This window comes from Mustela lutreola, chromosome 4 (genome assembly GCF_030435805.1).
Source record: "Mustela lutreola isolate mMusLut2 chromosome 4, mMusLut2.pri, whole genome shotgun sequence".
Lineage (NCBI taxonomy): Eukaryota > Metazoa > Chordata > Mammalia > Carnivora > Mustelidae > Mustela > Mustela lutreola.
The window spans coordinates 102,197,357-102,215,147 of record NC_081293.1 but is presented as its reverse complement, the minus strand read 5'-3'; the positions used below and the strand labels follow the sequence as shown (position 1 = coordinate 102,215,147).

The 17,791-nt window shown below is 34.3% G+C and overlaps 1 protein-coding gene across 1 annotated transcript; it reads right to left on the bottom strand.

Moving 5' to 3' along the window:
- Positions 1-7,602: 7,602 nt before the first annotated feature.
- LOC131830360 (large ribosomal subunit protein eL39-like) lies at positions 7,603-7,945 on the bottom strand. The gene has a single exon (XM_059172640.1). It carries the CDS (start codon positions 7,911-7,913, stop codon positions 7,758-7,760), a length of 156 nt encoding a protein of 51 aa, XP_059028623.1. The 5' UTR covers positions 7,914-7,945; the 3' UTR covers positions 7,603-7,757.
- Positions 7,946-17,791: the final 9,846 nt, after the last annotated feature.

The window sequence follows — 17,791 nt, the reverse complement described above, 5'->3', positions numbered from 1 at the left end:
CTGTGCCAGTCAAAGCATCCATATTAGTGCCCTGGCACCTGCAATCTGTTCCAGAAACTCCACCTTCCACCTCATAGTTGCTTCCACTAAATTGGAAAATAGCACACAGTAAGCAGTTGAGCAAAAGTGCCAGAACACTGTCTTGCCAGAAAGCAACCACCATTTTATCTAATAAGCAGTTCTCTGGTGAATTTTTTCCCCCTATTTTGTAGCTATGTACTGTGAGATATTATTCAGTGAGGCATTTTTGTGTGTATAGTTATGGGATCCTATATAGCTGGACTTTGGGATTTTCTCCACCTTTGCCATTGCCAGGCTCTAAGCTTTATATAAATTCCTTAACTTTCTAAGTTTTCTCTTCCGATAAGAAATATCGATTCAGAATTCACACCAATTTAATGTATAGACTGGAGCTTAGATTTTCCATGTAAAACATTATTACTTTTTAACTTGGGAGTATCAAGAATCTTCACTGTGTTTTTGAATCTACAGGCAGATCTTTTTCTAGATTCCTTTATGGTTCTATCTTTTATGCAGACGTCTCAGTTCTAACTTCAAGCCATATTCTTTCTTTCATGGGTATTTAAAGCCATTACTCTGTATGATACAGTCCACTCCTCCCTCTGTAGCTCTAAATTATCTCTTTGTTTCTAATACTAAAAATGTTCTGTTCTTTTCTATAAGCTCCAAAGTCCATTTTAAAATTCCTACAGTTGCACCACATTTTAAAGATTGGCACAGCAACCATTCTGCATAACCTTGCCCCATTTTGCCTGAACTTAAAATTTCTTCATCGATTCTTCAACTCACTTTAATCTGCATCTATCTGTATCACACCACTGGAGTTACCACCGTATCTATGACCTGCAAATTGTCAAGTTCAGCATCTTTTATACTTTCATTTTATTTGATTTCTAGGGAGCATCTGGTGCAATGAATCATTTTCTTCTTCAGCACATTTGTATTTATTTTCTATGCCTGTGTCTCCTATTTTTCTTTTATTTCTGATAACTCTATTCACTACTTTCTCCAGCTTCCCCTTTAATAATTTTTATTATTAATATTTTTAGTTTATTACTGAATTCCCTTTATTGATCAACCTGAAGTATAGACTAATATATTCTTATGCATTCCAATAGCTTCAATCACCATATATACGCACATAATTTTTTTTCACTAGTAAGAATGTCTACTTGACATTAATACTAACTGCCTTAAGGAATTTAGAGCCAAATATTTCCCAAATCTGAATACTTCTTACCCTTCCTAAAACTAATATTTTGGAGGCATCTGGGTGGCTCAGTGGGTTAAGCCACTGCCTTTGGCTCAGGTCATGATCTGCATAGGGCTCTCTGCTCAGGAGGGAGCCTGCTTCCCTCTCTCTCTCTCTGCCTGCCTCTCCATCTACTTGTGATTTCTCTCTGTCAAATAAATAAATAAAATCTTTAAAAAAAAACAACTAATATTTTGCTTTGTTCATTTAAATAAATACCAAATTTATCTCTAACTCGTTCAAATTATGATCCTGGGAAGTATCATTTAGTCTTCTCTCTTCTTCCTCCTTTCACTCTATGTTAATCAACAATGAGCTTTTCTACAACCAATATATATCTTAATTTTATAATTTTTTCCCAACTTTATTGTCACCATACATATGCAATGAACCATCCTTTATCACTGAAGTAGTATGATATCTTCTTGATTGGTCTCCATGATTTCATTCTTCAGTAAGGCATAAAATTTCTCCTGGAATGAATCAGAAATGTCTTCCTAAAATGAAAACAAGATCTTGCCACTTGTCTGACAAACTTCAACAGCAACTACCAATTGTATATAATAAAGGAGGAAACGTAAAATGAAGAAAAAGAGAAAGAGCATAAACAGAAAAAGAAATAACGAAATGATTAAGTCTAATAATTACATTAAATATAAAAGGTCTAAACACACAAAATAAAGACAAAGAATGGCAGGAGTAATTTTAAAAATTAACCAACTACAATTTGTCTACATGAAACTTACTTCTAGTCTTAAAAATAATGCTAATATTGCCAGATACAGATATATTAAAAAGTGCGTATTGACTACTTTTTCCTGTCACACTCAAAATTCAATTAAGATGTAGCATAGTACTAACCATAAAAAGTTAAAACTATAAAGCTTCCATAAGGTAACATGGATGATATCATAACAACTTTAATAAATGCAAAGATTTCTTAAAGACAAAAAGCATTAACATCAAGCATAAAATATATAAATTTAACTTAATCAAACTTAAATTTTTTTAATAAAAAAAACATTGAAAATTAAAACTGGAATATTACATACTCAGAGTGAATACCATGGTTAAGAGTCTGTTTTTTGATTTGTCTCTCTCCATTTTTTCTCTATGCTCATTTTATTTATAAAATTTCACATATGAGAGAAATCATATGGTATTTGTCTTTTTCTGACTGATTTATTTTGCTTAGCATTATATGCTCTAGCTCCATCTATGTCCTTACAAACAGCAGTATTTCATTGTTTTTTTAAGGCTATATATACAGCATGTGTGTGTGTCTAATGGAATGTGTACCACATATACTGAATGAATATACATCTTCTTTATCCATTCATCAATTGATGGACACTAATGGACACTTGGGCTGTTTCCATAGAATGGTTATTATAGATAATGCTGCTAACATAGATCTGTCTTAATGAATATTGTGGCATTTGGAAAAAGCTAGACACAGAAATTTTATACTTTATGATTTCAGTTACATGAAACTCAGAAAGTGGAAGAATCAATCCAAGGTATAAGAAACCAAAACAGTGGTAAGGAAGATTAACTGGAAAAGGACACCAGTAAACTTTCTTGGTGGTAGAAATAGTCTATACTTTGACTATGGTACAATGGATACATGAGTATACCAATTTATCAAAGCTCATTAAATTCTGCATTTAAGATCAATGCATTTCTTTGTATGTGAATTTTAGCTAAAAATACATAAATGTTAAGGTGATTTTCTATCACATGTCCTGAAGTTTGAAGGTAAGCAGTACATACTATTTTCTTTCTCTTCTTTCTCTTCTTCCCAGAGCCCTCTCTCCCCTTAGCATCCTTAACATGGACTTCCACTATTAAGATTGCCTAATAATCATTTGATGGCCCCTAGAACATCAACATTTACATTTCCTTCACAGTCAGGAATACAGAGAAAATGGGAGGTTCAAAATTGGTGACTACTAGTGTATCAGCACAATTTTCCTGGACATTTCATCCAAAAACTATGACTTATATGTAATTTGATATTATCTTCAAGAGAGCCAAACAAATATAATTTTTGAAAAGGTGAACACAATGCTACTCCCAAGATAATAGTTCTTTTATTTAGTAAGAAGAGATAAATAGGTATTAGAAAGTTAATACTAAACTCTATTGGTTCTCCACCATTGAAGTTTCCAAGTTTTCACACACAAGCATTTTCATATATATATATATATATGAGTGTATGTGTGTGTTATATGTGTGTGTATGTATGTATGTGTATACATACATATATACACATTTAGGTAAAATGTGTATAATATAAATTTTATATACATAAAATTTGGAAACCTCAATGATATATGTATATGTGTACACACACACACACACATATATATGAAAATGCTTGTGCGTGAAAATTTGGAAACTTCAATGGTTTGTGTATGTATGTATATTAGTGTGTGTGTGTGTGTGTGTATTGCAATTTCTCCATCTCTAAGAATGACGACCCAAAGCCTCATCTAGCTATTGCTTTCATCTTTGAGAAACAGTCCAGAATTTCTGAGTGATATAAAAACGACTTCACTATGTCATTGTTGATCCTCATTTGTTAGTAACCAAGAAGTTTACAATTTTTATGTTCCAAATACATCCAATATAAAACGGTTGAGAAAAAACAATATAAACATTGTAATAGCTTCATTTGTAAAACAGAAGAGTGAAAATCCCTCAACTGTTACTAGTTCATAACAAGTAACATACTTTGAGGGAAAAAATGGCAGACATTTCCTTGTTTCATACGTTTATTGTGATTAACATTTATGCAGAACCAACCAATTGTTGAAGGATACTGTGAACAGAATAGATTATGACCAGGGGTATTGTGAATTTAACTAAGCTTCTAACTGCATTTTCTGTCTTCTTCTCTAGTAACATTTATTTTTTTTTGGGGGGGGGGTTCTCTTTCTCTCTCTCTCTCATTTCTTCTTTTCTTTTTCAGGCTTTGGCATTCCCTTTTTTTCACTAGGGCCCATAAAATCATTTCCTTTGCATGTGTAGATATGATGATTCTTACCATTCTGTCTCCATGATACCTGTCTCTGCCCCTTGATGGTGATAATTGAAAAGAAAAAGGTATTGAGGGGCACCTGGGTGGCTCAGTGGGTTCAAGCCTCTGCCTTCGCCTCAGGTCATGATCCCAGCGTCCTGGGATCGAGCCCCGCATCAGGCTCTCTGCTTAGCAGGGAGACTGCTTTCGCCCCTCTCTCTGCCTGCCTCTCTGCCTACTTGTGATTTCTGTCTGTCAAATAAATAAATAAAAACTTAAAAGAAAAAAAAGAAAAAGAAAAAGGTATTGAACTTATTTTCCTTTCAATTCCAAAGAAATTCTCTGCTTTGCATTTTGTTAACCCATATATTAATTTCATTCTTCCAATTAACTAGTTTTTGGATAGACCTTTTAAAGCAATGGCACTATCTTAAGGTGGTATCTTTCCTATTGTTCAAGATAGTATGTATCAGCTTAAGTTTCTTTTAGATTCAGGTCCAAATTAATCAATATTTACTTGGGTTTGCTTCACTGTTTTTGATATAGACCCTTGTTCTGTGATTTTTCTTGTCAATTATTTACTTTTACTATACTTAATATTTTGGGTTAGATTTTTTTAAAAAGGAGGGAAAAAACAATATTATTGCGTCTATTTGAAATAGAGGACATGAAAGGATTCTTAGCACTACTTTAACTTTTGGATGGACAGGCTTTCTACCTTGACAGCAGGTCACTCTGTGATCTGAGGCACGTCCAGAGATTTCTGGCAGGTTAAAAATGCCCCAATTGTGCCATGCTTGTGGTAGCAGCAGCATGTCAAGTAGGCCAAAGGAAAACTATTCAGAAATATATTCAGTTAAATATTTTAAAGAACCTTATTTCTTCAAGAAGTCCTGAGTAAAACAAATCCCAGTGGGAGTCTCTTGGCTTACCCATTAAGGCTATTAATAAATATAGATTCCAGGACAGAATTGCCTTATGGCTACAATAAGAGTGACTGTGGAAACACAGATTCCCATTGACATCTGGTTGACCTAATTCTCCTAGTTTATAAAAGGGGATACTGAAAAAAATTTCCAAGAGCTGAATATCTCTTCATACACCTCATAACTATTTCTCTGAACTTCATCATGTTAATGATTTTTAATTGATTAAAATTATATATTGAAGATTTTATTACAGATACTTATTTAATTTTTTCACAAAATTGTGCTCTTCCTTATGTTAAATGATTCCTTTTAATTAATTTATTAATCTACCTCCAAAAATATGGATTTTTTTTATTTTCTCAGAAGCAAGTATTTCACATATTTCTTTTTTTTTAATTGGATTTAGATCTTATGAATTTCACATTTGTATTTCTAGGCTAAACAAAATTTTAATACATAGTTATAAAAGATCTGATTGAAGAAATGTTGAACAGTGAGAAGTATGTGAGCAGGAGAGCCGTAGTCAGAACCATCTTTCCCTGAGGAAGAAACCAACTGTCCAGTCACAGTGGGTCCAGGCATGAAACAAATTTCTCTCTCATTTTATAGAAGTGTGAGGGATATAGCTTAAAGATTCTCTTGACAGGGTCAAGTATAAAGGTGTTATTATCCCAGGGGGCTCTAAATATTGAGATGGTACAAATCTTACCTGATCAAGGAACTGAGACACGAGATACTGTATTGCAGATTTGTGAAAAGACCTGCAGTTTATTGTTCAAGGAGACATTCCAGGCAGACCTGAGATCACCTTATTCCACATTTTAGAGTCTTTACCCACACAGGGGTCAATATTTTGTGTAACTTAGAATGTTTTCAACTGCAGATGTTAGAAATCCATATAAAACTACCTGAAACTTCCAAATAGAATGGGCCAGATAACAGAAGAAATGTAGCAGTTTCAAGAATTATTATAACTTCGAGGACCCTCAAAAGAAAGAACCAAGAATTCAAGATAACATCAGCTGACATCAAAACTGAGGAAGGGTAATTTCCAAAGTGAAGGGAAATGTGAATCTTTCCATAAGACATGGCCAGATACCGAAGAGGTAGGCTTCACATCCCCATCGCTGTTATTGAATTCTCACCAAAAAGTATCTCAACATCCATTATGTTAAATCCTAAATAGTAAAACATATTTAAGTATATCACACCTTTTCTGGCTTCTTAAGAAATTATAATAAACTTATAATAAATTATAATATTAATATATAATATTATAATAAAATTATAATATACTTGATAAGAGCATGTACAGACATTGATGGTAATTGAATGTTTCCCTGGGGGTGTCTGGGTGGCTCAGTGGGTTAAAGCCTCTGCCTTCGGCTCAGGTCATGATCCCAGGGTCCTGGGATCGAGCCCCGCATCGGGCTCTCTGCTCAGCAGGGAGCCTGCTTCCTTCTCTCTCTCTGCCTGCCTCTCTGCCTACTTGTGCTGTCTGTCAAATAAATAAATAAAATCTTTAAAAAAATAATAAAAAATTTTAAAAAAATAATAAAATAAAATAAAAATAGCTGTTTCCCTGACTGAAGATTTCTTTTAGAAGATATGAGAAACATTGCTTTCAGGAGCTGAAAATTGGTAAAATGTTAGAATAAAATTATTTTTACTATGTTTATGAGCTACCCAACATGAAACAAGTTTCCTTAGCACGTGTGTAGTAGGATCACTGAAAGCATAATGGTAGACATGTTGCCAGCAAATCTACAGCCAATCCTCAGAGCAGATCATCGGCAGTTAATGTCAGTTACTAAGTTGATTGTGAATGAGTTTATGGTGACAAAAAACGTTTTAGGGCCACAAGATAAGGTTCTGTTGGGAAAGGGATCAATCAAGGTTAAAAGTTTCATGAAGTGAAAAGGCTATGGAAATGAAGTAATCTGGGAATAAAAATCAGGCCTAAAATAAATTATTTCTATATATATTCTAGTACCTTATGCAGACATTTTATTTTTCTGTGGGCAGATTAAGATTAAAGATTAAGAAATTTCCGGGATTCATTCTTATTTGACTATGTGTAGGTTTGTAATTGTGGGCAAACTACTTCTGTCTTTATATTGTGGGGCTTTCCTTTAACATCCCAAACTGCTCACCTTGAGAATTTAGGGGAAAAGCAAACTGTAACTTAGAGGGAGACATCCTCTTTAATTTCCCTTCCTCTAATCTATGATATAGAAGGATACCCTTGGAAGACACAATCTACCCTGAACCCTGAGCATACTCCGTATTTTTCATTACTACACAGGGTGTGATGACTTTTTTTTTTGTAACAGCTCAAAGGCCTCACGTTTATTACCAAACCAACCCACTGGTGCAGAGCTATAGTAACAGAAAAATCTTTCGTTGATAAATGATATCTATTGGCCAGGCAGAAAGGTGTTTACAGGGTGATGGAATAGAACACATGATCCTCAAGTAGCTTAATTAAATACGTGGTGTCAATTAGGTGTGTCATTGCGTGATGTGAGACGCCTTAGAGACCCAGCTTGGTTCTCCTCCAGTGCCTCCTCTTGGAGTTGTACCTGATTTTATTACCAGTTTTCATCTGAATCCACTGGGGAATGGGACAATTCTGCTTTTGTTTCTTGGCCAGGAATCGCTTGATCCTGAAAGTGTTGTGAGAAGACATGGTCAATTAATAGTGCGCAGTGCACAGCAGGATGGCCCGAAAAAGAGAAACCATGACTTTTGATCTGGACTTAAGGGCAGCTGGAGGGGTTAGGCAACAAGAGCAGGCTTGCTTTCACTCACAGTGAAACTAATGAATTCCCCAGTCCAGGGTTCCTCTCCAGAAACACTGCCCACTGTGTGAGCCGGATCCAAGATGGGTCTCTGTGTTGCACGTGAGGGATGAAGAAGCAGCATGAGCATCAAGCTGACATTCCAGCTACAGCTTCTCACTTGAGTAATAAAGTGTGTCTGACTCTGGAATTTTGTGTCTTCGTGATACTATGTGTGTCAGGCTAGTTTGTTAGCTTACACCTAGGGTAAAATTTCACTTTTTCACACCCTTCATAATTGACAGACACATCTTGTGGTGCTGAGGGGTATGTGTGTGTGTATGCGTGTAATCTTTTCTCATGAATATATATTCTCAGAACAATTTCTGAAGAGCACATAGCATAACTGGAAAAGAAAAATGATAAGACAAAATGAGGACAGTAAGATAAAATGATGTGTTTATAAAAGAAAAAAAGAAGCATTTGGAAAGAAGTTAGCATTTGAAAAAATCTAGAGGTACTGTCTGTGAGTTTGCTGCCTGGCTCCAGTGGGGGCAAACTGTTAACTACAAATCAATATGGTTTTTAGCTCCATATATTGAAAGACAGATCACAGCCCTGTGATGACCCCATTGCAGGCTATTGTTGACCAATGCAAATCACTCTGATGTCAAGTGGTGAGAAGAGTGATGAGCCGTCCTTAATCAGCACCAAGTACAAGTAAAAATATAGATAAAACATGCAATCAATGCTTCATATCTATAATGAAATAAAATCATCTTTTTCAAATTGATTTATTTTAGAGGTAGGAACTTAGCACTTTAAAATGATTGCTAGAGGGAAAAAGTAAACATACTCTATAAATCCATTTAATATCCTTAATATAAGCTATGTATAAGTTGATAAATTTAACCTGTGATCATGAAAGGAATAAACATGGTTAGATTAGTTCAAGAAATGTATCACAGGAAAAGATAAATAATACTATGGTAATATATCTTATGAAATTAGAAAACAGACAAAAATTTTCAAATTATCATGAGTAGCATAAAAACATTGATTATATTGCTAAATAAGGGCAGAATGAAACTGTCATAAGTCAATGATCTCACTCTGATAAGCAAGAGATGCTGGATAAATTATTAAAACCATAGGTATCAAAAAATCTTAGAAGGATCAAGGACTAATGGGAATAAAGTTCTACAGAAGGAAGTAATCTTATCAATGAGCTGAAAATCTAGAGCTATATCTGGAGCCATTTACCAACTGAGTGAAAGTTGGAGTCTGAGAATTTAGGCTTCTCTAATGACAAGGATGCTACTAGAGGACATAGAGGTGACATGAATGAGTAGGATATTAACTTAATGATATTATTAATTGTACAAAAAAAAAAGGAATATAAGCAGAAAAATGCCAGTTCTAGAGATAGAATAAGATATTACTAAGCAAACTGGTTAAAATAAGAAATTATTATACAAATATGATATATTTTTAACTGAAAGATGAGAACTATATCAAAACATCTGGAAAATGGCAAAAATGATTAGAGAGTAAATTTATGAAAGCAAGTATTTGAAAAGACATTACAACATTAAATAAATCAATGACCTAAATTTCCAGTTTTAGAAACTGGAAAAAAAAAACAAATCAAACATAAATATTAAGTGGATATAAGGAAATAATAATTATTAAAAACAGAAATCAATTGCATATAAATAAATTTTAAACAGAAAAATTAAAAAGTGAAAAACTGACCCTATGAAACAACTGATATAATTAATAGACCCCTAGCAAACTGCTTATGAAAAAATATAGAAAATATATGACTACAAATATGAATACAAAGAATGTCATCACATTAAAAAGGCAGTAAGAGCCTATAATAATGATTTTTGCAACAATCAATATGGCAAACTGAGTGACATAGGCAGTTTTCAAAAACAAACACAACCTACTAAACATACAGTAAAAGTAAAAAATCTTACGCAATCCAATCTCAATTAAAGAAATCGATTTCTGGGGTGCCTTCGGTGGCTCAGTGGGTTAAGCAACTAACTCTTGATTTTGGCTCAGGTCATGATCTCAGGGTCCTAGCATGGAGTCCAACTTTGGGCTCTGTGCTCAGCAGGGAGTCTGCTTGAGGACTTCTCTCCCTCTCCCTCTGCCCCTCCACCTGCTCATTCTCTTTTTCTCTAAAATAAATAAGTAAAAATCTTTTTTAAAAGTACAGAAATCAATTTTAATATTAAACGACTTCTTGCAAATGGACTATACTCCCAGATTATTTAACTTGTCAATTGTTCCCATAATCCATAGAGAGATATCTTCAATCTTACACTAACTCTTACGAAGACTAGATACAGAGAGAACATTTCCTAAATCCATGAGATCACTATAATCTTGATTCCAAAACATGACAAGAATATTTTAAATAAAAGTATATTACAAACAGTATTTTCATGAATATTTAGCAAATTGACTCTATTAGTACATAAAAGAGAAAAACATTAAAGAGGTTTTCTGAAGGAGGGTTTACTTTAACAGTTTAAATCAATTCATATAACTCACCAAAATTACAGAAAACATTTCTGCAAAAGATTTCAGAGAAAAGTTTGGAAAAAGTCAGTGAAATTAATAGAAAAGGACAAATAATAACAAGTGTTGGCAAGGATGTGGAGAAAAAGAAATTCTCATCCATTGTTGGTGGGAATGTGAATTGGTATAGCCACTGTAGAAAACAGTACTGAGATTCTTTAATAAATTAAAAATAGAAATATCATATAATATAGTAATTCCACTACTGAGTATTTACCAAAGAAAATAAAAACCTAATTCAAAAAGATATACTCACTCTTAAGTTTATTGCAGCATTGTTTACAATAGCCAGGATATAGAAGGAGCCCAAGTATCCACTGATGGTCAAATGGATAAAGGAGATGTGGGTACATATATAATGGAATATTACTCATCCATAAAGAAGGATTTCTCTCCATTTGCAACAAATAAATGAGTGTATAAGTACGATGATAAGTGAAATAATTTAGACAGAAAGACAGATACCATATGACCTTACTTATATGTGGAATCTAAAAGTCAAAGCAAATGAACAAACACACAAAAACAGACTCACTCATAAATAGAGAAAAACCCTGTGGTTGCCAGAGGGGAGGGAGGGGACGTAAGTGAAATAGATAAAGGGCATTAAGAGACACAAACTTCCACTTGTAAAATAACATGGAGATAAAAAAAATAGCATAGGGAATATAGTCAACAATCTTATAATAATATTGTATGGTGACTACACTTACGGTGAGCACTGAGTAATGTATAAACTTGTCAAAACAATGTGTTGTACACCCAAAACTAATATGACCTTTTATGTTAATTATATTGCAATAATAATTTAAAAATATTAGTGAAATAAGAGTTGAAAGAAATGTAAATTGCTAATAAGTATATTAAAATATTGAGGTAATAAATTTGGTAAAATATCAATGATGAAATATTAGATATTAGAAATGATGCAAGGGAGAATATTGTCACTACATCTATACATAATTTTACTGATGATCTTAAGGTAAGAAAAAGAATTAAAAAACACAATGATATGGATGTATAAAAAAAACTCTATTTTCAGGTGATATAAATGCATATGTAGAAATTCAGGAAGAATTTATAATCTATTAGTAAATTTAATGAAAACCTGAATTCAGTGTCAGTATATAAGAATAGATTGTATTTCAATATTACAGAAAAAATGAATTTTAGAAATACCATGAAGAACTTGTAGGTGGTCAGTCGGTTATGTGTCTGTGTTTGGCTCAGGTCATGATCCCAGGGTTCTGGATTTGAGCGTTGTGTTGGGCTCCCCACTCAGAGGGGAGCCTGCTTCTCCCTCTCCCTCTGCCTTTCCCTCTTGCTTGGGCTCTCTCTCTCTCTCTCTCAGTGTCAAATAAATAAATAAAATCTTTAAAAAATAAAAATAAGTAAAATAAAAAATATCATCTGATATACTAGAGATACTTGGAGAGGGATATTCTATGACCATAGCTTGGAAGACTCGATCTCATAGGTGTTAGTTCTTCCCAAATGATCATAGTATCAAAATAAACTCAATCAGTCCCTTTGGGAGTGTGTAGGGGCTTGTGTGGTGTGTGTGGCATTGTAGGAAGTATGTGTGTGGCAGGGTGGTTATTCTAAAATACAGGAAAATGCAAAAGGTGAAAAGGAACACAATTTTGAAACCCTATGTTCTCATAGCAGCCTCCATACAAAAGTTTATCTACCTTTACTCATAGTTGTCTAAACCTGGATTAACCACAATGTCTTTTACTATGTGAATGGATAAGCAAAGTATGGTAAATCCAAACCGTCAACTATTATTCAGTGATGAAAAAGAATAAGCAATCCTGCCATGAAAAAAAGGTTAGCATTCACATTCCTAAATGAGAGGACCCAGTTTGGGAAAAACAAAAAACAAAAAACTACTTTTGTGTATTTCCAGTTATGTGATGTAGTGGTGTGATTCCAGTTGTATGGCAAGGTGGTAAATAAAAGACTGTAGAGACTATGAAAAGATTATGATTGTTAGGGGTTGGGGGGTAGGGATGGCTACCTGAAAATACCAGCGGATTTTCAGGGCAGTCATTATTCTGTATGATACTATACCGATAAATACAAGATAGTATGCATTTCTCAAACCCATAGAACAGTAGAGCACAAATTATTAACTTTAATGTAGGCAAGGTTTAAAACTTGGGGGATCTCTGAAAAGAATGCTGTGACAAGAGAATGTGACTCAGCAAACCATATGAAACCACCACACTGAAAGAGATGGAGGAAAGGGTTGACCTAAATGTCTTTGGAAATGAACGTAAGACTCAAGGCAAAATAAAATTGCGCATTTACACTGTGCTCCAGCTGACGAAATGTTTCCCGCAGAAGTATTTGTGAATGATTCTGATACTACTATGAATGTATATACAAGAACAGAACAATGAAGTAAATTGGTGGCAGGTTTCTAACCTGTAGGAGGAAGCTACAATGATCTGTGAAGTAATATATAGGAGTTGGAGACCCCAAAATGACATCAGGTTTATGTCAATATAGACACAATTAGATGTAGAAGCATTTTATATATGTGTTTTGCATGGGTTAGTATGCGCATACGTATTTTGTGCTTTATCTGTTGAGAGAGCCTCAGGTCAATGACACATAGAGGCAATATGCATGCCTCACACCCAGATCTCAGTTTCTAATACTATTTGCCAATAAAAAGAACCACGGATCATTGGAGAAATGGTTGATTTTAGGATGGAGTCAAGAAATATGCAAGTTGAGTCCAGGGCATATTAGTACAATAAATATTTGTAAGCCCATAATGTAAATATGTGATTGAATAAATTAAAAAATGATTAAATAAGTGATTGAGTAAATTGGCACATGGGAAAGAAAAGACAATGTCCTTATGGAGAATAATCACAGATAAAACATGTCAACACTCTGTCTTCAGGAAGAGTGCAAGACTGCACGTAACAACTTCCTTCCAAAGTGTCCAGTGAAGAAAGAGGATAAAGACAAACTGAGGGTTTTGGGGGCGGGGTGGGGTGGGTGAACCTGTTGGTGGCTATTGTGGAGGGCACGTATTGCATGGAGCACTGGGTGTGGTGCATAAGCAATGAATTTTGGAACCTTGAAAAATAATATAATAAAAGTGAATTAAATAAAAAATCATTTTGCTGCCAGAGGAACCTGGCACACATTTGTAAATCATGCTAATAACTGCTCTGGAAACAATTCCATGAAAATGGGACTGATCCCCCGTGATCTTAAACCTGTCAACCCACAACTCCAGGGTTATTGCAAGAGGAACATTAGACAAATTCCCACAGTGGGCATCCTGGTAAATACCTGACCAATCCTCCCCAAAACTCTCAGGGACATAAAAATAACGAGAAGTTTGAGAATCTACCACAGACGAAAGAGATCTAGAAAGATATAACAACGAGAGGTGATATTCTGGATAGAATCCTAGAATATAAAAAGGACAGTAGGTAAAGCTAAGGTTATGTGAATGAACTCTGGACTTCAGTTAATAATGACATGTTGATATCGGTTTATTAAATCATAACAGATGTACTACGCTTACATAAGACATTATACTAGTGGAATCTGGGAGTAGTGCAAACTTTGTCACAAAATAGTTTATTAAAAAGGAAAAAAATACTCCTTGACATCTTTTATCTTTTTTATCTATTTTACTTTATATTAACATAACTGTGCTTGGCTTCTAGGAACCTGAAAAATTCCATTAGCAAGTTGACTGAGCCAATAAGTACTCTAAGTACATGATTTTCCCTCTTGATGATCTGATACGCATCAGGGGAAACCGTCCTAACCACGTTGGTTTCTTCCTTGGCAGGTTATCGGCATAAGCTTTCAGGGAGGGAGCAAAGTTAAGAATTCTTGTCACTGCAGATTGACTGTTTTAAGGGGAATTTTGAATTTTAATTTTATTTGTAATATCGAACAAATTATTTTTTAAAAATATGTATCATGTATGAATGTTAATTATAATAATTTATATAATCTCTGTGAGGTATGTTAATTGTATGTATTATCTTTTTTTTGTGGGAATATCATGACGAGTGTCACAAGACAGCTAAAATAGTCAAGGTTATCCATCTATCTATTATGTATCTATGTCTATCTCCATCTACATACCTCTCTATTCCTTCCCTGTGTATTTATTTTATCTTTCTATCAACTTATGTATATGTGTCAATACTTGATGATCATCTAATGTAACATTTAAAACATCAACAAAATAATTAATTGAAAATAAGTAAACCCACATTGGTAGGTTGTGATGTTAAGCAAATAATAATATATTAAACAAAGTAAATAAAACAGAGGCCTTAGGGCCCCTGTGGCTCAGTGATGAATGTCCAAGTCTTGATTTCTTCTGAGGTCATATCTCAGGGTCGTGAGATGAAGCCCCTCCGTGGGCTCTGCACTCAGAATGGCGTACACTTGAGATTCTCTTTCTCTCTAAAATAAATAAATAAAATCTTAAAACAACAACAGCAGAGGCCTTAAATACTGGTGGCACTGTGTGGTTGAAATTAAGTTTCTAGGCCATCTCATTTGCTTGACGGGGCTGAAGGCGATTGTTCCATTCTCGTGCTGTGTGAGAACTATCACAGGGTGAGGTTCGGACTGGAGATTGTTTTAAAACTGTATGATAGGGGCACCTGGGTGGTCAGTGGGTTAAACTGCTGCCTTCGGCTCAGGTCATGGTCTCGGGGTCCTGGGATGGAGCCCCACGTCGGGCTCTTTGCTCAGCGGGGAGCCTGCTTCCCCCTCTCTCTCTGCCTGCTTCTCTGCCTACCTGTGATCTTCTTCTGTCAAATAAATAGATAAAATCTTTAAAAAAAAAAAAAACTGTATGATATTTCCATATGGCTGTCTTTTGGAGAAATAAAATATTAGGCCGTATCAGTCAAGGTCCCTAAGGCCCTAGCATGTGCTAGTACATTTCTATCTGCCAATATTAGCATTTACCTGAGGGTTTTTCCCAGAGTGCTTGGAAAGACCCTTGGCTCATGGCATGGTAGACAGAGGCATCCAGGAACACTATTGTTTAAATATCCTGGTGCCTTTTACTAAACCAGCATAACTCTGAGGAACATGTTTACATAGGCTCCTGGAGCTGACCCAGCTGAATTAATTTTCAATGGCTACCAGTATAAATGCCTCATTAACACACCTTTGTCGGCTGCCTTCTGTTCTCTGGCCCACTTCCCAATTTCTTTCTTTCTTTCTTTCTTTTTTTTTTTTTAATTGTATTTGGCCCTCAGTTTTTGCTGTGGTGTTCAGTGATTCATTAGTTATGTGTAACACCCAGTGCTCATCACAGCACATGCCCTCCTCAATACCCATCACCTGTTACCCCCTCCCTGACCCTCTTCCCCTCTGAAACTCTCAGTTTGTTTCCCGTGGTCCGTAGTCTCTCATGGTTCTTCTCCCTCTCTGATTTCTCTCCCTTCAGATTCCCCTCCCTTCCCTTATGGTCCTCCGTGCTACTGCTTATGCTCCACATATGAGAGGAACAACATGATGATTGTCTTTCTCTGCTTGATTTACTTCACTTCGTATAATCCTTTCCAGTTCCATGGTTGACGCAAATGGTGAGTATTCATTGCTTCCCGATTTCTTAACCTCCCAAAGAAATTACTGCCACTTAGATTCTTGTCTCACAGTCTGCTTATAGAAAACTATGGTATTTACACTCTCCTAAATTTAAGTATACTCTGAGCATCATCAGTAATATGACAACTAATACATTGAAACTTGTTAACACAGTACAATAGCTATCCTCTAGAATTGCATAATACGACTTGAGAGGTCTTATGGAAAGTAAGGATCCGTAGACAAATACAAATTTGTCATTGTCTATGACCATCATCCTTGGTCTGTACATATTGCTTCCTAAATCCAAAGCATACCTTAAATAATTACCTTAAATAATGTGTACATAAACATTCATGTAAAGTCTCATATGCAGCCTGGCATTCCTTAAACCAAAGTAGTAGTTACAAACCAGAATGAGACGAATATATATACTGCACACTTACATAGGTATAAATAGTCCTTGAATTAAAATAATGTAATTGTACTTCAATTTCCAAAACAATTTTTACTGCAGAACATCTATAATTAAAAATTTTAAAATAGCTACATATACAAACAAGATCACATTATTTTATAATCTGCTTTTCTACTAAAATCAATTTAAAAATTCATATCAACTGGTACCTTAATTATTCATAATGTAGAATACATTAAGAATACTATCTTGGATAGTTAGTGATCTATTATTGCAAGTTATTTAGATCATGTTGTATTTGGGTCTTCTAAATAGTTCTGAAAACTACTTTGTGATAAAATGAAAACATAAATTACTTCCACAGGACATTTGTGTCAAAAGTAGTACATATTTCTAAGTCTTTTCCTAAACTGCTCCCCATGAAAAATACTACATTTACATTATTTTTCTAGGATGTTTGATGTCCATTTTTCTAGACATAGACCTATATTGGAATTTATCATTTTTCATCATTGCCAGTGTAGTAAAAGGAATAAAAGTGCATTTGTGCCTTATGTATTTCTCAAATAGTTATCTCATATATTTATTGGTCACATACTTTTCTTCTTTTGTGAATTCCTTTTTCATGTCATTGTGAATTATGATACTTCTTTTAAATTCTAAAAGCACTTTTTATATTCAAATTATTTGCCCTTAGTCTTTTATAAGTATTGTAGTTACATTTTCTGAGTTTCCATTTAAAAAATATTTTTGTCTTAATTATTATTTCTTCTTTTTTTCCTCTGTGAATATTTCTTTAATTTTCTTCTGTCCTATTCTCTCTCCTCCCTTCCCTTCCTTATTTCCTTCTTTTGTTTCTTTTTCACTCTTCTTTGCTGCTTTCCATTTTGCATTTTCCTATTAGAGAAGTAATATTTTTAATTGTCAAATCAACATTTTGATTAATCAATTTTATTCTTGGAGTCAGGCTTAGGAAGTTCTCAGTCATGTTAAATTGTATAAATGTTCATCTGTATTTCATTCAAGTTTTCATATTATTATACTTTCACTTTTTTTTTAAATGCATCATGCAATAGTTTTGGTGCATTTTAAGGGATGACAATATTGGGATTAGGGAAATGTTGCAGTTACATTTGGGAGAATGCTTTTTCTGAACTTTTGAATATGAAAAGCCTCAAG

What these genes read in the sequence shown, in the direction of transcription:
- LOC131830360 (XM_059172640.1), bottom strand. Translation starts at nt 7,913, where the DNA reads ATGTCTTCTCACAACACTTTCAGGATCAAGCGATTCCTGGCCAAGAAA.